General features: G+C 49.4%; 1 protein-coding gene across 7 annotated transcripts in view; it reads left to right on the top strand.

Annotated features, from left to right (window-relative positions):
- Positions 1–22,333, top strand: part of TBC1D24 (TBC1 domain family member 24) — a 110,249-nt gene that overhangs the window by 36,300 nt on the left and 51,616 nt on the right. For 6 of the 7 annotated variants that reach the window (XR_003998167.1, XR_003998166.1, XR_003998165.1 and 3 more), the window contains exons 2-3: positions 1,745–2,779; positions 13,252–13,293. Coding sequence is in view for 3 of the 7 variants with exons in the window: in XM_030545578.1 (XP_030401438.1) it covers positions 1,821–2,779; positions 13,252–13,293 (1,001 nt within the window). In the remaining 4 variants the exon portion in view is untranslated. The remainder of the gene's footprint in view (positions 1–1,744; positions 2,780–13,251; positions 13,294–22,333) is intronic. The other variant, XM_030545579.1, reaches the window with a different exon arrangement.

Here is a 22,333-nt window from a genome sequence, read left to right as displayed (position 1 = left end):
TGGTTGGAAGGTGATAGAGAAGTACAAAGTATTATTACTTTGTTCTGGAACTCCCTAGTAACTGACTAACTTCACTCTGCAATGGACCAGTATCCTATAGTCGTCCCCCAAGAATAAGCTGGTGGAAACCCCAAAGCAGAAATTCACAGGAGAATTTAAACCTGTATTATTCATCCTTCCTGAACGTTGAAAGAAATTCTGCCTGTTTGAATGGGGGTGGGAATATGACCCTACCCAATTTGACCACGCACTGAAAATTGGTCTCAGAACAGAAAGATGGGATTGAGAACAGAGGGTGGCATAATCCACGCTCTTAAGCAGTGTCTTTTTTTTCCTCCCAAAATTGATATTTTTAATACAAAAAGCAGAAGCAGATTTCAAAATGAGAAAGCAGATTTAAACTAAACCTTTACTAAGAATCTTTTAAAGATGCTTTTACTTGTTTTTACCGTACTGCTCTTTCAAACATAACTTCTTTCTTTTAAAAGTTGACGTGGTTCCAAGATATCCAGATGAATATTCAAGTAGGATCTAGAGCTATTTGGATCAGAGTTATTGTTGTACTAGCTAGCACTGATTGTGTATTTGTAAACATGTTTGCCTTGAGTAGGGAAAGGTTTTTGCTTCCCTTTAATGGGGGAAAGAATAGCTTTCATGGGCAAGGTATATAGCTTAGGCATTTCAAAATATTTTTAATGCAACTTATTGTTGAGAGTGAACTTGTCTGTAAATGTTAATTTTCTAAAACACTCTAATTTATGGAGAGGGGAGTCGTTTGTTTTCTGGAACACTGATAATCTTTACTCTTATTTATTAACATTGCTGTGTAGCATCATAGCTGTACATCATGCTTTACTATGAAGAGGTAACATGACTGTCCCTGGCGAATGTAACAATAGAATGTTCCCTTCTGTGCATCTGATGAAGTGGGCTGTAACCCACGAAAGCTTATGCTCAAATAAATGTTAGTCTCTAAGGTGCCACAAGTACTCCTGTTCTTTTTGCAGATACAAACTAACACGGCTGCTACTCTGAAACGTAACAAATCCAGTTGCTTTAGGCCACAATTGTAATTACTAGATAACTCATGCATATGTGCCCTCCCTGAGGAGTTGGAGCCTAGAACTCTGATCGCACAGCTCTAGCTCATGTGGCAAAGATCTGTGTTTTTAAAGGAGCTCTTCTGATGCTTATAATAGGTCATCTCTTTGTGGGACTGCCACTAGAGTGTGAGTTGATCATACAAGTGTATGTATGAAAGCTCATGAACCCACAGGCCAGTGCATTACACTAAATGCTTACAGTCCAGGTAACCTTCACCTTCCACTAAAAACCAAGGGGGAGAGGCTGGTATTAGACAACACCTCACAATGGCTGCCTTTGAATCAGTAGGATGGTAGCATCTTCTTCTTTACACAGTTAATGCAACCGTAACTTGAGCTTGTGCAAATGTGCAGAGAAGTCTCTAGCCAGAACAGCTGTACTAGGGGAACTGCACATTGGAATGTGTTCAGAATCTACACTGGGCTGATTTTTGAATGTACCAGTTAAATGTGGATTAAGAACATGCTGTGGTTTGAAAATGGGATTAAATATTTCAAACAAAAATCTGCATCTGGGAACTTGCTTGCAGTGGGGAACATCTTCATAGCAACACAGAGCAACCTGAATTTCTTTGCCCTGAAGAGGATGGGAAATGGTCTGTCACGAGAAACCGCTAAACATTCTTTTCTTTCTCTTCCAGGAAAAAGTACGAATCCCTTAATGCCTGATTAAGGTCTTTACTCTTCTGTCTTTCTGCAAAAACATTCTCTGCAGTCATGGATGAATATAGCCACTTTGTGGATTGGGACAAAATGGATGCTGCAATCCAGATGCAGGACTCAAAGGAGCTAATCTGCACAGATTTCCAGGAGTTCAAACAGCTTGCCCGACAGGGCTGTTGGGCCAAGAATCACTCCTTGAGAGCCAAAGTATATCTGAAGCTAATTGGCAACATCCCATGCCGCACAGTGACACCAGATGCAAACGTGTACCGGGATATTGTTGGGAAAATCATTGGCAAGCGTAACGCTGGCACCTTGCCATTGCCAGAGTTTGTGGATAACAGTCTGGTTCCCAATTACTGTTTGAATGCCGAGGGCATTGGGGCAGTCAGGAAGATAATCTGCTGCATTGCAAATCAGTTCCCTGACATATCATTCTGCCCAGCGCTGCCTTCTGTGGTGGCTCTGCTCCTCCACTACAGCAGGGATGAGGCAGAGTGCTTTGAGATGGTTTGTCGCATCCTTGCTTGCAATGACCCATCCAAGCGACTCATTGACCAGACATTCCTGGCGTTTGAGTCCTCCTGTATGACCTTTGGTGACCTGGTTAACAAGTACTGCCAGGCAGCACACAAACTGATGGTGGCAGTATCTGAGGACGTGCTGGAGGTGTACTCTGACTGGCAGCGGTGGCTCTTTGGAGAGCTGCCCTTGGTGTATGTTGCTCGGGTCTTCGATGTGTTCCTAGTGGAGGGCTACAAGGTGCTCTATCGGATTGCACTAGCCCTTCTCAAAGTCTTCCACAAAGTGAGAGCTGGACAGCCCATAGAGTCGGACAATGTGCAGCAAGACATTCGAGCTTTCGTTAGGGACATTGCTAAGTCAGTGTCTCCTGAGAAGCTGCTGGAGAAAGCGTTTGCCATACGGCTTTTTTCCCGGAAGGAGATCCAGCTTCTGCATATGGCCAATGAGAAGGCCCTACAGGAGAAAGGCATCACAGTCAAACAGAAGAGGTAAGGCCCCCATATGCTCTATTTACTTAGCCCTGCCCAACAAAACCAACAGGCTCTTTCTCTTTAGTGAGGGAGACAGCCAACTCTGCAAGGTCGGTTAGGAGGCTGAATGCTCTGATAGCACATCATGTTATCTTTATCCCAGAGGAGTCATTCTTCTGGGGACATGACTACATTCAGGGCTGCAGCTATGTAAACCTGGCTTCCATCTTTGTACTAAATTGTCTGAATGTTGCTGAAATTATAACAAGACATGTAATCTATCTGTTATGCATTATTGAAATGAAGCAATTTTGACAGTTTGTTATCACAGGAGCAAACTTCTAACTACTGACATAGGCTAGGTCTACACTGGGGAGGGGTGTTGACCTAAGATATGCAACTTCAGCTACGCTATTCGCGCAGCTGAAGTCGGCGTATGTTAGGTCGATTTACCTGGCTGTGAGGACGGCGGTGAGTCGATTGCTGCCGCTCCCCTGCCAACTCTGCTTCCGCCTCTTGCCGCGGTGGAGTTCCGGAGTCGACAGCAGAGCGATCGGGGATCGATTTATCGTGTCTACACTAGACGCGATAAATTGATCCCCGATAGATCGATCACTACCTGCCGATCCAGTGGGTAGTGTAGGCTTACCCATAGTCAGATGTTCACTACAAATATTAAGATGTGCTCATTTTTCTGGCTTTTTTAAGTTAAAACAAAGTGAACCAAAAAAAAACAATCTGAGAACAAAGCTATATTGGGAGGGACAGCACCTAAACGAATGTGAAAATTAAATTTTTTACTGTGATTTTTATATAAACAGTGGATTCAGTGTATGTTTTGAAATTGCAGCATTGAACACCAATGTATTGTAACAGAAGCAAACAATATCTGAAAGCGGGAATGTTCTGCTTAATAGTGCAGTTGAGCCATATTTCGTTTTTCTTTCAGTGGAGTTGAGAGTATTTAAACCATAATGGACTTTTAATTACAAGTGATATTTGAAAAGGAGCTTTACAGTAAAAAAAAAGCCTCTTATAAAAAATTCCAGGACATTTTGTAAGGTTCACAGGTAGAGTCTTAGTCTGTTGAGTGATAGACAGGTGCACCTCTAGTTACAAATGAGTGATTTGGAATAAACCAGTGGCAGACAGAATGGCTATAGGTTGGGACAAAAGATGAACCTATAGAACATGCTTTCTCATCAGATACAAGAAAGAGGCAGCCAGAAAACTTGCAAACTGATCAGGTTAGACTGTATGATACGCTGCTTCAGAATGGTGAACAGTACCAGTTTCCTTATCTGAGAAAGCACCTCATGCATATACAACAGGTGCAATAAAGAATTCCGGGGAGTACAACTTCATGCCTCACTTTTCTAGGCAGCTATGTCAATGTTTGATATATTTATATTAAGCCCAACAAGATAAAACTTGAATAAGTGATGTATGAAATAAAAGCATATTTAGATAAACTTTAAACAGATCCTGAAAGTCTACTGTCACATTTTAACATTTTTCTCCCAAGGCCAATTGTTTGGAAGAAATCTCTCCTAAATGCTGTTTTTTTTCCAAATCTAAGGGTTTGGAGAGTTTAGCAATAGCTTAACTGGCCCTTCTATCCTTCACAAGGAAAACTCTCCATAGAAACCTGTGAGCATAATATCTGGAATGCTGTAATCCGGAGAGATGCTCTTTCACACACTTCTAAATTGTGAGATCAGGAGGTACACATAACTAATGTATCTTCTCACAGCCACTTATGTAGAACAATGAGCTTGAGTCGGTACCCTTGAAGAACCTGTATTTGTGGTTACTGAAACATATTTTTGGAAAATAGAAAGGAGCATTAGGAAGGACAAACAAGAATTTGAAGAACAGCTCACCAAAGACTCAAAAAGTAATAGCAATTTTTTTTAAAGTACAACAGAAGCAGGAAGCCAACCAGTGGGGCCACTGGATGATCAAGATGCTAAAGGATCACTCAAGGACGAGGATGCACTCAAGAGCTCATGGCAGAAGATGTGAAGGAGATTCACAAATCTGAGTCATTCTTTTTAAGTGACAAATCTGAGGAACTGTTCCAGATTAAGGTGTCATTAGAGGAAATTTTGGAACAAATTGATAAATTTAAACAGTAATAAGTCACCAGGACCAGATGGTATCACCCAAGAGTTCTGAAGGAACTCACATGTGAAATTGCAGAACTACTAACTGGTAGTCTGTAACCTGTCATTTAAATCAGCTTCTGTACCAAATGACTGGAATTCTGCTGTTCAGCTAATATGATGCCAATTTTTAAAAAGCGTTCCAAAGGTGATCCCAGCAATTACAGGCCAGTAAGACTGACTTCAGTACTGGGCAAACTGGTTGAAACGATAGTAAAGAACAATATTGTCAGACGTATAGATGAACATAATATGTTGGGGAAGAGTCAACATGCATTTTTGTAAAGGGAAATCATGCCTCACCAATCTACTAGAATTCTCTGAGGGGGTCAACAAGCATGCAGACAGGGGGAGTGCAGTAGATATAATGTACTTAGATTTTCAGAAAGCCTTTAACAAGGTCCATCACCAAAGGCTCTAAGGCAAAGTAAGCAGCCATGGGATAAGAGGGAATCTCATGGATTGGTAACTGGTTAAAAGATAGGAAACAAAGGATAGGAATAAATGGTCAGGTTTCAGAATGGAGAGAGGTAAATAGTGGTGTCCCCCAGAGGTATGTATTGGGACCAGTCCTATTCAACATTTTTATAAATGATCTGGAAAAAAGGATAAACAGTGAAGTGGCAAAATTTGCAGATAATACAAAACTACTCAAGACAGTTACATCCCAAAAGCTACAAAAGGATCTCTCAAAACTGGGTGACTGGACAACAAAATGGCAGATGAAATTTAATGTTGATAAATGCAAAGTAATGCATGTTGGAAAACATAATCCCAACTATATATATAAAATGATGGGGTCTATATTAGTTACCACCACTCAAGAAAGAGATCTTGGAGTCATTGTGGATAGTTCTCTGAAAACATCCACTCAATGTGCAGCATCAGTCAAAAAATCATGACTGGTGTAGAGAAAGTAAATAAGGAAGTGCTATGTATGCCTTCTTGTAACACAAGAACTAGGGATCACCCAATGGAATTAATAGGCAGCAGGTTTAAAAGAAAAGGAAGTCTTTTTTTCACACAATGCACAGTCAATCTGTGGAACTCTTTGCCAGAGGATGTTGTTGTGGTGCAGTAGGGACTGTCTGTGTGGGGAGTGGGAGACCAGGGGAGGACTTTAGGGGATGGACGATGCCAGGGCCTGTAACCTGAGCTAGGTAAGGGAGGGGAAAGGTCAACACCTTTGCCCGGGAAGGGGACAAAGGAAGGGAGTGGCAAGAGGGAAGCAGTTTGAGTTTGGGCTTGGGGCTGGATGGGCGGAATTCAGGGTATCCTAGCTAGGATCCAAGCACCCTGAAAGCCTAGAAGGACTCGATGGAGGGGTCTTGACTGTGCCTGCAACCTCTGCTGTAACCTGTGTTCCTGTTGTCCAATAAACCTTCTGTTTTACTGGCTGGCTAAGAGTCACTGTGGGTCCCAGGAAGAGGGGTGCAGGACCGGACTCCCCCAAACTCTGTGACAACTGGTGGCAGCGGCGGGAGATATTGCACCCCATGGACGGCGCTTCCTGCAGTAAGTGACTGGGAAGCAGTAAAACAAAGGGGTGGTTAACCCCTGGGAGTGTGTGCCCAGTGAGAAGGACTTTGCAGTAACAGGGTCCCCCGGGGGATTGCAGCGAGCGGTCCCAGGGGCGGAGGAGTCTGCAGCTCGACCCTGGCAGAGAGGTGGTGACCTCACGAAGGGCTGGTGCACTAGGGGTCCCCCTGGAAACCGTGGCGAGCGGCGAGCACCACGGCCTGTGAGTGGCCAGCAGGAAGATGTATGCCAAGCGGCGCAAGTACGACCTGCTGGAGCTATGCAAGCAGAGGGGGCTGCGCCCGGGGAGACGCACCAAGGACCAGCTGATTGCCCAGCTGGAGCAGGGAGACCGCATGAATGAACGGAGCCCTGTCTCTGAGGGAAGCAGCCGGGCAGATGCAGCGCAGGCACCAGTGTCTGTTTCCACTGGGAGTGGTCAGCCAGCGGACGAGGGCTTCCCGAGACCCCCCTTCCTAGGCCTAGGGGAAGGGTGGGGAGGAGTCCAGTGTATACCGAGGGCACCGTGACACCCCTGGCCAGCAGGGGATCCTCCCGGCGAAGCTCACCCCCCAGCAGGGGATCCTCCTGGCAACGCTCGGCATCCATGGAGCGGATGCGGCTGGAATATGAAAGGGAGCTGAAATGGGAGGAGCTCGAGTTAAAGAGGCAAGAGCTGGAGGAGAAGGCGAACCAGCGTAAACATGAGGAGAACCAGCACCAGCGTGAGTGGGAGGAGAAGAAGAACCAGCGCCAGCATGAGCGGGAGGAGAAGTAGAACCAGCGTAAACATGAGCGGGAGGAGAAGGAGAAACAGCGTAAACATGAGCTGGACCTGGCCCAGCTGAGGAGAAGTGAGGCCCCGGCTGCGGTGAGTGAGGGGGGACCCAAGCCTACAAAGAGCTTTGATAAGCACTTGCTGCCCCGGCATAAGGAGGGGGAGGACATAGATACCTTCCTGACGGCCTTTGAGAATGCCTGCGAGCTGCACAGGGTTGACCCTGCAGACAGGATCGCAATTCTCACCCCCTTACTGGACTCCACAGCCGTGGAGGTGTACAGCCGACTGAAAGGGGCGGAGGCAGGGGACTACGAACTGTTCAAACCGGCCCTGCTCCGCGAGTTTGGGCTGACTCCTGAGATGTACCGGAAAAAGTTCCGGAGCCAGCCTAAAACCGGTGAGGTCACATACCTACAACTGGTCAACCGGGCGCAGGGGTATGCCCGCAAGTGGACAGCTGGGGCCCAAACTAAAGAGGACCTGCTTGACCTATTCATACTGGAGCACCTGTACGAGCAGTGCCCGTCCAACCTGAGGCTGTGGTTGATGGACCAGAAGCCGGAGAACCCGCAGCATGCAGGCCAGCTGGCCGACCAATTTGTGGACAGTCAGGCAGGGGATGGCAGGGAGGAGTCTCAAAGGAGCAGGCCTGCCTCAACGCAGAGAGAGAGTCATCATGGGACCTCCCAAAGGGGGCCTATGGAGAACTCCCCCAAAAGGGGAACATCGAGCCGTCAGGTCCCTCCGACCCACTCAAGGGGACCCACGAGACATGGGCTGCTATCGCTGTGGCCAACGAGGTCACATACGGGCCCAGTGCCCCAAGCTCAGGGACAGACCAAGCAGACCCAACCTGCAGAGGGTGGACTGGGTAAAAACCTAATGGGAGGAGGGGCTACATTCCCAGGAAAGGGGGGCTGGCAACATACCACCTGTGGATGCTCCAGGCTCCGGGTTTTTGGTTTACCGGGTGGGCCGGGGCTGCCCCTCCGGAAAGAGTGCATTGTTTCCCTTTAAGTAGATGGGAGGAAGGTCACTGGGTACTGGGACACGGGTGCAGAGGTGACGCTGGCCTGGCCCGAGGTGGTGGCCTCAAATCAGATGGTGCCCAACACCTACCTGACCCTGATGGGCGTGGGCGGGACCCCATTCAAGGTACCTGTGGCAAGGCTACACCTGAAATGGGGGGCGAAGGAGGGCCCCAAGGATGTGGGGGTACACCAATATTTGCCCACGGACGTGTTAATGGGAGGGGACCTCGAGGACTGGCCTAGTAACACCCAGAGTGCCCTGGTTGTGACTCGTAGTCAGAGTCGGCAAAGGGCACTGCACCCCGACAACAGGGAAGGTACTCGACCCGAGGTGCAGGACCCTAACCCAGGGAGCGGGGAACGCCCAGGGGCACGGTTCAGAGAGGCTGCGGCCTCAGACCCAGCCAGCAAGAGAGAGCCGGTCCCCATCCCTGTCCCAGCTGCTGAGTTCCAGGCCGAGTTGCAGAAAGATCCCTCCTTGCGGAAGCGCAGGGACCGGGCTGACCTTAGTGCGGTACAGACCATGAGGAGAGGTTGCAAGGAGAGGTTCCTGTGGGAGAAGGGGTTCCTGTACCGAGAATGGGCTCCCCCAGGGGAAGTAGAGTCATGGGGGATCAGGAGGCAGCTGGTGGTTCCCCAGAAGTTCCGTCACAAGCTGTTGTACCTGGCCCATGACATCCCTCTCGCAGGGCACCAGGGAATCCGGCGCACCAGGCAGAGGCTGCTACAGAACTTTTACTGGCCTGGGGTCTTTACCCATGTCCAACAGTACTGCCAATCCTGTGACCCCTGCCAGAGGGTGGGGAAGGCCCGGGACAAGGGGAAAGCGGCTTTGAGGCCTTTACCCATCATAGAAGAACCTTTCCAGAAGGTGGCCATGGACATAGTGGAACCCCTCAGCAAGACGACCCGGTCAGGGAAGAAATACATCCTGGTGGTGGTGGATTTTGCCACTCGCTACCCCGAGGCGATGGCCTTGTCCTCTATTGAAGCAGACACAGTGGCAGATGCGCTGCTGACAATTTTCAGCCGGGTAGGGTTCCCCAAGGAGGTCTTAACGGACCAGGGGTCCAACTTCATGTCGGCCCTGCTCCGGTCCTTTGGCAGAAATGTGGGGTCCAGCACAACTGGGCCTCAGCGTATCACCCCCAGTCCAACGGGCTGGTAGAAAGGTTCAGCGGGACGCTGAAGATGATGCTAAAAACATTTATGAACCAGCACCCGCAGGACTGGGACAAGTACTTACCTCACCTGCTGTTCGCGTACAGGGAGGTACCCCAGGAATCTACCGGGTTTTCACCTTTCGAACTGTTGTATGGAAGGCGGGTAAGGGGGCCCCTAGACCTGATGAGGGACGAATGGGAGGGGAAGGCTGCTCCCGAGGGAGAGTCAGTGGTGGAGTATGTCCTGACCTTCCGGGAAAGACTGGCCGAGCTCATGGGCCTGGCCAGGGAGAATCTGGCCTGAGCCCAGAGGAGGCAGAAGGTCTGGTATGACCGCACGGCACGAGCCCGTGCCTTCGCCACCGGGGATCAGGTGATGGTTCTCATCCCCATGAGGAGAAACAAACTCCAGGCCGCCTGGGAAGGGCCCTTCAAGGTTATCAAGCAACTGAATGAGGTAAACTATGTGGTGGAGCTGTCAAACCGGGCACATCACCGTCGGGTGTACCATGTGAACATGATGAAACCATACTATGACAGGGGGAATGTGGTGTTGGCCGTGTGTGGACATTGGGGGGGGGGGGGGGCGGGGAGATGACCCCTTAGTAGATCTATTCCCTGGGACAAAAGCTGGTTTCCCCCCTGGAGGCGATTCCCCTCTCTGATCAACTGACCCCGGACCAGCACGCTGAGATCAGGGGGGTGCTGCATCTATACCGACAGCTGTTTTCCAACCAGCCTGGATGCACTAATTTGACTGTCCACCAGGTGGAGACCGGGTCACATCCCCCTATAAGATGCTCCCCTTTTCGGGTCACTGGTAAAACTGCCCAGGATCTTGAAAGAGAGGTCAGGGACATGCTGGCTTTGGGGGTGATCCAGCCGTCTTCCAGCCCTTGGGCCTCGCCAGTGGTGCTGGTCCCCAAGAAGGATGGGTCAATCCAGTTCTGTGTGGACTATCAAAAGCTCAATGCCATCACCGTATCTGATGCCTGCCCTATGCCCAGGCCTGACGAGCTCCTAGACAAGCTGGGAGGTGCTTGGTACCTCACCACTATGGATCTTAGCAAAGGCTACTGGCAAGTGCTGCTGGACGCAGATGCCAGGCTGAAATCGGCCTTTATCACCCCTCTGGGGCTCTATGAGTTTCTGACCCTGCCCTTCGGCCTCAAGGGAGCGCCGGCCACCTTCCAGCGCCTGGTGGATCAGCTACTGCGGGGGATGGAGAGTTTTGCTGTGGCGTATATTGATGACAACTGCGTCTTCAGCCAGACCTGGGAGGACCACATGTCCCAGGTTAAACAAGTCCTGGACCGACTCCGAAAGGCTGGGTTAACAGTAAAGGTTGAGAAGTGCAAGGTGGGGATGGCTGAAGTATTGTACCTGGGCCATCGGGTGGGGAACGGCTGCCTGAAGCCGGAACCAGCCAAGGTGGAGGTGATCAGAGACTGGCCTGCTCCCCAAACCAAAAAGCAGGTCCAGGCCTTTACTGGGATGGCGGGGTACTATCGAAGGTTCGTGCCCCACTTTAGTGCCATAGCCGGCCCCATCACTGAACTGTGCAAAAAGGGGAAGCCAGACAAGGTGATCTGGACTGAGCAGTGCCAGGAGGCTTTCCGGGCGCTGAAGGAGGCTCTGGCTAGTGGCCCAGTTCTGGCAAACCCAGATTTTGACAAACCCTTTATGGTGTTCACCGATGCCTCAGACACGGGACTGGGGGCGGTGTTAATGCAGGAGGATGAAAAGGGGGAGAGACACCCCATCGTGTACCTGAGTAAGAAGCTGCTACCCCGGGAACAAAGCTACATGGCCATCGAGAAGGAATGCCTGGCCATGGTGTGGGCCCTTAAGAAGCTAGAGACATATCTCTTTGGGCAACATTTCACCGTGTACACCGACCACTCTCCCCTGACCTGGCTGCACCAGATGAAAGGAGCCAACGCCAAGCTCCTGAGGTGGAGCCTGCTCTTGCAGGACTATGACATGGACATGGTTCATGTGAAGGGAAGTGCCAACCTGACAGCGGATGCATTATCCTGGAGAGGGGGCCCTGAACTTCCCCAGGTCACTGGGCAGAGTGACCCTGCTCAGTTCAGTCTCGAAGGAGGGAGAGATGTGATGCAGTAGGGACTGTCTGTGTGGGGAATGGGAGACCAGGGGAGGACTTTAGGGGATGGACGATGCCAGGGCCTGTAACCTGAGCTAGGTAAGGGAGGGGAAAGGTCAACACCTTTGCCCGGGAAGGGGACAAAGGAAGGGAGTGGCAAGAGGGAAGCAGTTTGAGTTTGGGCTTGGGGCTGGATGGGCGGAATTCAGGGTATCCTAGCTAGGATCCAAGCACCCTGAAAGCCCAGAAGGACTCGATGGAGGGGTCCTGACTGTGCCTGCAAGCTCTGCTGTAACCTGTGTTCCTGTTGTCCAATAAACCTTCTGTTTTACTGGCTGGCTAAGAGTCACTGTGGGTCCCAGGAAGAGGGGTGCAGGACCGGACTCCCCCACACTCCGTGACAGTTGTGAAGACCAAGACTCTAACAGAGTTAAAAAAATAACTAGATAAATTCATAGAGGATAGGTCCATCAATGGCTATTAGCCAGGATAGGCAGGGATGGTGTCCCTAGTCTCTGTTTGCCAGAAGCTGGGAATGGATGATAGGGGACGGATCACTTGATGATTACCTGTTCTTTTCATTCCCCCTGGGGCACTTGGCACTGGCCACTGTCAGAAGACAGGATACTGGGCTAGTGGACCTTTGGTTTCACCCAGTATGGCCATTCTTATGTCATATGTTGGCCTGTGAAATGACACCAGCCTTGATGGTGCTCTTATATGCAGCTATTCATCTCTTCATAAGGCGGATGTTCCTTTCCAGCTGCTTGTTCTCAGAATCCTACATCCTGTTAACATCCTTTCTGTATTTCTCCTGCAGACCTTGATGTATGGCCTCTTCGTGTTGGTCAGATCTCTAAAAAATCAGCACCTTCCCTTGTCAGGCAATCTAAGCATACCTTTCAAGGCTTCTGTCTACTGGAGTGTTGGTTAGAAACTTTGAACAGGGCTTTTTTTGATGCACCGCACTGGAAGCATTAAGTATTGGACAGTCAGGTATATCACTGGTTTCCTCCCAGTTGGGGAAGGGCAAAAGAGTTAAGACAGCCGGTGTGTATGTTCTTCAGACAGAGAGTGTGTATTAGGGAGTGAAGAAGCCAGGAGCTGCTACTCGGCTAAGAAATGACTTATCAGTAGTCAGCCCAGAGCAACAAAGGTGCAGTCTTAGATTTCTTCCAAGCAAGGTTCAGTACTGTCATCGCCAGGTGAGAGCAACAAGCAGAGTCACTGGCTAATGAAAAGTTTTCACCCTTTCTGTGCCATTTGCTGGAACATACCATAATCTCTGATGATCTCTGGAAGAGAGACCGTGGAGTAGGTTTGACGTTGGACATTAGGTAGGCAAAAGTTAGGTTAGGTAGGCAACAGAAGCTCTCTCTCAAGTATTTGAGAGAACTCAGATTCCCTTATCCAAACTTGCTTGATAGTGAGTGAGCCACCCAGTAGATGTGAATTGTTCCCCTAACATTCTGATAGCTCTAACCACACAGCAGGAAGGAAATGGTCTGAGGGTTGACAGGACAACAGAACTGATGCTAAATGAGGAATATTGTTAACCTGTCCTCCTCTTTTCTTTTTCGGGCGTTGTTTGATTCAAACCTTATTCTGTGTTTCTCCCTAGGCTCCTTCCATGCATTTTGCTGGGGTTGTAGGAAATCACTGACCTCTTTTTCTGTCTTTTTTTATGTCTTCTCTTTGTGCGTTCTCCTTCTGTCAATTCCATAGCCGCTGCACTCCTCCTGTTTGCAGTGTTTCATCTCCTAAAAGGTAGGTTAAAAAACTTTGAATGTTTGTGCTTTGCTCGTTTCTTCTGTCTTTGCTTGGCTGCGTTTTTAAACGCTCTGTGTCATCCCTGCTATGCTGTGGCTGTCAGCTGTGCTGATTGCAGCAACAAACAGCAAGGTAAATAGTTCCTGAATATGGCCTTGTGAAATTAGTTCAAAGTAACCTAAAAGGTGTTCAAATGAGAGTTCATGAGACTGTCTCACTGACCTAGCATCATTATTCTGCACAGCCGCACAGGAGGCCTCGATTTCATTCATAAATGTGAGTCATCGTCTTGGGATGGAAATTCTCATGTTAGTGATTGGACTTCTTAGATCTTATCTGCACTTGAAAAGATGTACCATGTTAGAAAACATATTAACTGAACGTGTTTTTACAACGCCTAGCCATGACCAGGACTACTGCAATACAATAAAACTAAACTAATCTGTCATAACTTACATGATAAACCTGTTTTTCCTCTTAGTATGGTCATAGATATTCATGTTTAAAAACATGCTATGTGGTCATTGTTAACCCTAGCAGGAAAAACATTTTAAAACATGACTTGTCCATGCCTACACTGGGTGCTAAGTCAGTTAGTGCACTTTCATCCATGTCCAAGTTCTGGAAGATTTTGAAAAAGTCATGGATTTAAAAACTTCCACAGGTCCTCGGGGATTTCAGGCCCTATAAAAGATCTTGAGAAATAGAAAAGGTGATTCAGTGGCTACTTACACTTTGTATATATTCCAAGGCAATTAATGAACATAATGATTCAAGGTATCTGCACTGGCTGTTGCTGATAAATGAAATGAAAGCTAGTTTGATCTTGCTGAGCTTTGGTGGTCTTGAAACACTTCAGTTTTAGTGATGAATCTGTATGAGAACCCACATTCCCACCAAAACAGTAAATAAGCAAACAAATGTGTAAATATTTGAATATGCTACACTTTCAGTATGGTAATTAAGAAGTAAGAGTCCTTCCTTCCGTGCATGTGATGTATTTTAAACACATTAAATAGAAAATTGCAGTGCAGATTCCAGCAAACAAACTAACGTGAAGGATAAAAAGAACTCTAATGAAGGACAGAAATCTTTAATTGGTAAATGGCTGCAGCTTTGCAGTGTGAGCTCCAGATAATAGCTATTACAATTGCATGGCTAATTCATCCTCAGTAGGCTTTCTCAATAAACTACTGGTTCTTCCTAGATGACAATGAGAAATTTCTTCTAGTGGTGGAGTACTAACTCAGAACGCATAATTCTTCTTTGAGAGCTTGCTCATATTGATTCCAATTAGATGTGTCCATGCTGCATGCATAGCCATCAGAGAAATTTTACCCTAGCATCTCCTGGTGGGTCAGCCGTGGAACCCCCTGCAGTGGCGCCTTCATGGTGCTGGATATATACCCCAGCCGACCCAGTGCCCCCTCAGTTCCTTCTTAACACCCATGACGGTCGTTGCAACTGTGGAGCTCGGCTTTGCTGCTCTCCATTCTCCCCAGCGTTTTTCCTCTCAACAGTGTTAATAGTACAGTTACAGAGTTTTTATATAGTTACAGTGTACATAGTTCTACTTAGCGGGTTGGCAGGGATCTTCCCTCCTCCCCACCAGTAGCTTGGGCTCCTGCCCAAGGCTCCAGGCTTTAAACCCTGTGCATCCTGCTCCAAGCCCATGCCAATGGGCGACCCCCATGACTCTTGCCTAAAGTGTCTATAGGGATCTCATCAGACCAAGAAGTGCAGGATCTGCAAAGTTTTTCGGCCCTGGACTAAAAAGGAGCGGGACTTTCATTTGCGACAGCTCTCAGGGAAGCAGCTCTTAGCCCTCAACCTCAAGCACTGCACCGAGACCCAGCACTGAGTGGTTAGGTGTGCAGCACCCCGGCGGCAACAGTAGGAGCTGCACCGCGGTCGGACCCTGATGGAGACCCGCAGCACCGGCGTTCCCTGGCACCGCAGCCGACATCATCAGTCCGGCACCACTCCCACTTGCCTGGTCAGAAGCAGCACAGTAGACCAGAAAAAGCTGGCCCATCTCAGCAGGCACCAACCTCCCTGGACCCGCCTTCGGTGCCGTGGCCCGTAGAGGAGCAGCCAGGGGCACAAGTGCTGACTTCGACACCGTTGACTCCGGCACAGAGAGTGGAGCCGTTGAGTCTGGTGTGTCTGGACTCCCTAATACGTAGCATGGTTGAAGTCCAGTTGTTATCAACTCCAGACACATTTGGGGCTGCAAGGGACCTGATTGCTATGACAGCATCAGCATCCCCTCAGCAGACAAAGGCACCAGTCCCTGCTCATGTGGTCCCATCCTGGGGGAAGCCGGCCCTTATCCACCTGGCACTGTTGGTTGAGCCATGGCACCGTTCCTGCTCTCAGCACCGTTCCCACTCCCGACACCGCTCGCAGTCCCAGCACCGCTCTCTTTCGCGGTGCTGGTCGTACTCCCAGCACCATTCTCGCACTGCTCTATATGCCAGTCACTGTCCAGGAGCAGATCTCAGTCCAGACACCACTCCTGACGCTAATCACTGTCAAGGACTAGATCCAGATCTTGGCACTGGTCTAGATCCTGGCACCTCTACCCCTTGCAGCATCGCTCCCCGTCTTCGCAGTACTGATCTCCATCGCGTTGGCACAGACCTTCTCGGCACCACAGTGGCCATCGCTCTCCGCCTCTTGTTCGACGGAGTCAGACGCGGGGTCGCATCTATCTGATCACTGCCATTTGGATCACAGCACTCTGAACTCAGGGGCTGCTCATTGGCAGGTGCAGGGCAAGGTCCAATTCAAGGGTCTATCCAGTGGCCCTTTTGGACCCCTGGGCGTACCACCAGGCCAGGGTGCTCCATCAGGGGCTTCTTGTTCAGCCTCCTCCGAGCTGCGGGTGCCAGAGGCCACCATCAGCTGTCCTGCTTCTGGGAGCATGGAGACTGGGGTGCCATCCATCCACACTTCAGACAGACCCTCTTCCAACCCCGCTTCTAGGTCCAAACATTGAGATCACGGGCTCAGGACTCTGAGACACAGCTGACCAAGAGGGCCCAGATGTTCCTCTTCCTCTTGTGGCTGCCTCCTCATCCTCACCTGATAAGGCGGTGGCAGGCACTGCTATTTTGGTTCCCCCTCCCCCCCCCGCAATAGACCTCCGTGCCCACCAGGACCTCTTACGTAGGGTGGTGCGGAATATGAACCTCCAAGCGGTGGAGGTTATAGAGGTGAAGGATCCTGTGGTTGACATTTTGTCTGCAGAGGCCCCATCTAGGGTGGCCCTACTGCTCATCCGGACCATTCAGACCACGGCCAGAACAATCTGGCAAACGCCCACATCTATTCCTCCGACTGCTAAAGGAGTGGAGCGGAAGTACTTCCTCCTCTCCTCCAAGGGATATAACTATCTATACACACATCAACAGCCCTGTTCACTGGGGGTGGCCTCAGTGAATGGGTAGGAGTGCCATAGTCAGCAAGCCCTGGCACCCAAATCGAAAGAGACCAAATGCCTTGATTTTATTTGGGCGCAAAGTCTACTCCTGGGGCAGTCTTCAGCTCCAGATCGCAAACCAGCAGGCACTCCTGAGCCGATACAACTATAACTCTTGGAACTCCATGTTAAAGTTCAAGGAGCTAGTTCTTTCGGAGTCCAGAGAGGAGTTTGGGGCCTTGGTGGAAGAGGGCAAGACGGTGGCGAGGACCTCATCACAGGCCTCGTTGGACGCTGCAGACTCTGCCGCTCGGACCCTCTCTTCAGGCATTGTGATGAGATGTATATCTTGGCTGCAGGCTTCCAGCTTACTGTCGAAGGTTCAGCAAACATTACAGGATCTCCCCGTTGATGGAGAGGGCCTGTTTTCAGAAAAAACTGACTTGAGGCTTCAGAGCTTCAAGGACTCAAGGGCCATAATGCAATCGCTGGGGATGCATACTCCAGCTATGCAGCAGAAGCTATTTAAGCCTCAGCCCCAATGCTCCTATCCTCATCCTTGGTTGAGGCAGGACTTCTATAGGAGGCAGGGGCGTAATAGCAGGAGGAAACCCTCCAACCAGCACCCCGGCCAAAGCTAGGGCCAAGGCCTTTTTAAGCCCTCAGCAGGCTCTAAGCAGAACTTTTGAAGGGATGCTCGAGGACAATGTAGCAGACCTCGGTCAGGATCCTTCCCCACCCTTCCTGAATCATTTATCCCATTTCCACCGTGTTTGGTCCCTTTATAACCATGGGCTATTGGGTTCTTGGCACGGTGGAAAGGGGATACTCTCTCCAGTTATCTTTCTCCCCACCCTCCAACCCCGTCCCTCTTCAGGGACCCTTCTCACGAGCAACTCCTCATTCAGGAGGTTCAAATGCTCCTGTCCATGGGGCGATCGAGGAGGTTCCAAGGGAGCTAAGGGCAAGGGGTTTTACTCCCATTACTTCCTAATACCCAAGGCAAAGGGCGGGCTTCAGCCTATCCTGGACCTGCGCAGACTCAACAAATTATGGTAAAGTTGAAGTTCTGCATGGTCTCCTTGGGTACCATTATACCTTCCCTGGATCCTAGAGACTGGTACGCTGCCCTCGACATGAAGGACGCATATTTCCACATAGCAATCCATCTGGCACACAGACACTTCCTCCGCTTTGTGGTCAACCGCGGACACTACCAGTTCACAGTCCTTCCGTTCAGCCTTTCCACGGCCCCCTGAGTTTTCATCAAATGTTTGGCAGTTGTAGCAGCCTCCCTTCATCAGAGATGGCTACAGGTATGCCCATATCTCGATGACTGGCTTATCAGAGATCGCACCAAAGAACAGGTGCACTCCCACGTTCAAGTGGTCATGAACACATTTTCTCGATTAGGTCTTCTCATCAATGTGGCAAAGTCCACTCTAGAACCAACCCAGAGAATAGAATTAATTGGGGCGGTACTAGATTCCGTGCATGCCCAAGCCCTCCTGCCAGACACTCATTTCCACGTTCTGACAGGCCTTATCTGGAGCCTTCAAAGTTTCCCAATCTCTATAGCAAGAACATGCTTGAGTCTCCTGGGTCATATGGCTTCCTGCATGTACATGACCAGACATGCCAGATTTCAGCTCTGACCACTTCAGGCCTGGCTGACATCGGTCTACCGCCCAGGTCAAGACAACCTGAACCTGGTGGTCAATGTTCCAGGAGGGGTCCTGGCCTCCCTCCAATGGTGGCTAGACCCAAGAGTGGCATGCGAAGGAGTCCCCTTCCACACCCCTCAGCCATCCCTGACCCTTGTCATGGATGCGTCAGCCCTGGGATGGGGTGCTTACCTTGCGGACATCCAGACGCAAGGCCTATGGGCCCCATCTGATCTCTCTCTCCATATCAACATACAGGAGCTGATGATGGTGCGTCTTGTGTGCCAAGCCTTTTAGGAGCAATTGCATGGTCATTGTGTGGCAGTCCTCACAGACAACACCACGGCCGTGTTCTGCATCAACAAGCAAGTGGGGGGCTCGTTCCTCCCTTCCTCTGTCAAGAGGCCATTCAACTGTAGGAGTTCTGCATAGCCCATTCCATTCACCTGGTGACGTTGTTTCTCTTTGGGGTCCAGAACATGTTGGCAGACCACCTCAGCAGGTCTTTCCAATCCCACAAGTGGTTGCTCCACCCCAATGTCATCCACTCTATCTTCCTAAAGTGGAGGTTTCCCCAGGTTGGCCTGTTTGCCTCGTGCAGCAACCAGAAGGGCCCAGCGTTTTGCACCCTCCAGGGCCACTCCCCAGGCTCTCTCACAGACACCTTCCTACTTCTGTGGACGAGTAGGCTGTTGTATGCCTTCCTGCTGTTTCCCCTTATACACAAGGTCCTGATCAAGGCGCGCAGGGACAGATCATGACTAATTCTGGTCGCCCCAGCATGGCCCAGGCAGCACTGGTACACCACGCTATTAGAGATCTCCATGGACGCCCCAATTCCGCTGCCTCTCTTTCTGGACCTGATCCCGCAAGATTGCGGCCACCTCTGTCACCCCGACCTGTGGTCCCTCCACCTCACAGTGTGGATGCTGCATGGCTGAGCCACTCTGAACTTCTCTGTTATCCTTTGGTGCAGCAGGTCGTGTTGGGCAGCAGGAAACCTTCCACTCAGGCTACGTATATGGCTAAATGGAGGCGATTCTTATGCTGGTGCTCTCTTCACAACATGCTTCCCCTCCAAGTGTCTGTGCCAGTCATTCTAGACTATCTCCTGGACTTGAAACATCAGGGCCTGGCGATATCATCCATCAGAGTTCACCTAGCGGCCATCTCAGCTTTCCACCTGGGAGTGTATGGCCGATCTGTCTCCACCAACCCCATGGTTGGTAGGTTCCTCCAGGGCCTGGACCGTCTATATCCACAGGTCTGACGGCCTGTACCCACGTGGGACCTTAACATGGTCCTTTCCAGACTTATGGCTACATGTTCCCTTTTGTACCTCTCTCAGGAAACAGCTTTCCTCATTGCTATCACTTCAGCGAGGCGTGTCTCTGAGCTCAAGGCTCTTACTTTGGAACCACCTTACACGATTTTCCATGAGGATAAGATGCAGCTACAACCTCACCCTGCCTTTCTTCCCAAGGTGGTGTCAACTTTTCATATCCATCAGGACATCTTCCTTCCGGTTTTCTTCCCAAGACCTCACACCAATAGTCAGGAACAGCGGCTTCACTCCCTCGATGTTTGTAGGGCTCTTGCCTTTTACATTGAAGATACAAAACCGTTCTGGAAAACAACACAGATCTTTGTCGCGGTAGCAGCCCAAATGAAGGGTCTTCTGGTCTCCTTCCAGCGGATCTCTTCTTGGATTACATCATGTATTCATGCTTGCTGTGCTCTGGCCAGGGTCCCAACCCCCCATCTCACCGCTCACTCCACGAGGGCTCAAGCCTTGTCAGCAGCTTTCCTGACCCAGGTGCCAGGCCAGGAGATCTGCAGAGCTGCTATTTGGTCTTCAGTGCATACGTTCGCCTCACATTATGCCGTTGTTAGACAGGCCAGAGACAATGTGGTATTTGGTAGGGCGATACTACAATCTATCATACTTCACTCTGACTCCACCGGCTAGGTAAGGCTTGGGACTCACCTAACTGGAATCAATATGAGCAAGCACTTGAAGAAGAAAAGACGCTTACTCACCTTTCAGAGGGTAGCCGTGTTAGTCTGGATCTGTAAAAGCAGCAAAGAATCCTGTGGCACCTTATAGACTAACAGACGTTTTGGAGCATGAGCTTTCGTGGGTGAATACCCACTTCCTCAGATGCATGTAATTACATGCATCTGAGGAAGTGGGTATTCACCCACGAAAGCTCATGCTCCAAAACGTCTGTTAGTCTATAAGGTGCCACAGGATTCTTTGCTGCTTTTACTCACCTTTGTAACCCAAACCCACCCTCCTTCCCCTCTGTCGGAGGAGCTGGCAAGAAGGAACTGAAGGGGCGCTGGGTCAGCCAGGGTATATATCCAGCACCATAAAGGCGCCACTCCATGACCAACCCACCAGGTGTTGCTAGGGTAAAAGTTCTCCAAAGGCTGTGCACGTGGCGCGCACACACCTAATTGGAATGGATATGAGCAACACATCTCAAAGAACAACAGTTACGAAGGTGAGTAACCATCTTTTCTTTAAGTGGTGTGTGTGACACCGCACCTCATTCTTCATAGTGATATGATTATGACATAATTATGATGCATTTTATGCATGATGGGTTATGTGAGATATCATTGGAAAAGTTATGATTTGCTGAGTATGATTATCCTATTTGTATGCATGTATCATTTTTGTGTCTGAATTTATGAATATTGATCATGTATCTGTATTTCAAATGTAGTTACACCTGGATAACGCCCTCGAGACAAGATGCTTTCAGTCTAGATAGCTGGTTGGGAAGGGCCTGTTCAGGGCAATGAGTCATTAGGGAGAACTGTAGGCCTCAGGAGAAGCTTATCTCCCACCTGGTGAGCCTTCCTGAGAACACTACAGACAGTCTGTGAGTAATGGCCTCTATAACTCTACAAGGACATGTGACCAGGCCACATGATGCTGGACCCCATTTTGAGATGTCAGTATTTTTCCACAGACTGATCTGGGAACCAAGCTTTGTAACAAAGGGTTCCCGCCATATGAAAAAGCTATATAAGGCAGGGCGTGACATCATTAGCGGTTCTTCAGTCCCCACACAAGAAGGCTCCTAGAAACACCTGAGGGACAAAGACTGCACTGGGAGAAGTGCCTGATCCGGGCCCCAGGGATTTCTAGCCTGTGTATGAAACACCTGGGGATTCCAAGCTGTAAAGCAAGTGCAGCTTGTCCTTTAAGAATGTGCATGCTGCTTGTATCATTTCTCAGGGTGAGACTCTGATAAGTCATATCCAATCTATTTAGTATATTAATTTAAGTTTGCGTCTTTTGTTTATTTGCTAGGTAATCTGCTTTTATCTATTTGCTATCCCTTATAATCGCTTAAAATCTATCTTTTGTAGTTAATTCACTTGTTTTGTTTTAATCTATACCAGTAAGCTTTGACTGGAGTGCTTGAGGAGAATCTCTGATTGGTTACCCCAAGTGTGTATTGTTCTCTTCACGTTGAGGGAGAGGCGGACCAGGTATTAAACCCATATGCTGGCCAGATTTGACCAGGGCAGGACAGTACTGCTCTGGGGTCCCAGGCTGGGAAGCTGTTGGTTAGAGAGTCTGAGTGTAACTGCAGCTGGGTGTGTCCCTGCCTGTATGAATGTTGGTAAAAGTGCAGGCTGGAGGGCTTTGCAACTTGTCACAGCAGCACAGTATAAGAGGGAGCCCAGGCTGGTGAGTCAGAGGGCTCAGTGATACCCCAGTTCCAGGTGGCACCCCGAAGGAGAACCCATCACAGTGGCGTAGTCATACAGGATTAAGTGCACAGGTTGTTGTCCTGAGTGAGATTTGCACTTCATGCATGGGTGGTGATTTTAAGTGAGATTTAAGTGTGGTGGCTAGAGATCAGCCAAAGTGGTTACCAGTTTATTTTCTGTTTTCTTATTTTGGGAAAGGGTAGTAGGGTCAGAAAAG

This window comes from Gopherus evgoodei, unplaced genomic scaffold, assembly GCF_007399415.2.
Source record: "Gopherus evgoodei ecotype Sinaloan lineage unplaced genomic scaffold, rGopEvg1_v1.p scaffold_38_arrow_ctg1, whole genome shotgun sequence".
Lineage (NCBI taxonomy): Eukaryota > Metazoa > Chordata > Testudines > Testudinidae > Gopherus > Gopherus evgoodei.
The sequence above is the reverse complement of the archived record's forward strand: the minus strand, read 5'-3'. Positions and strand labels throughout refer to the sequence as shown.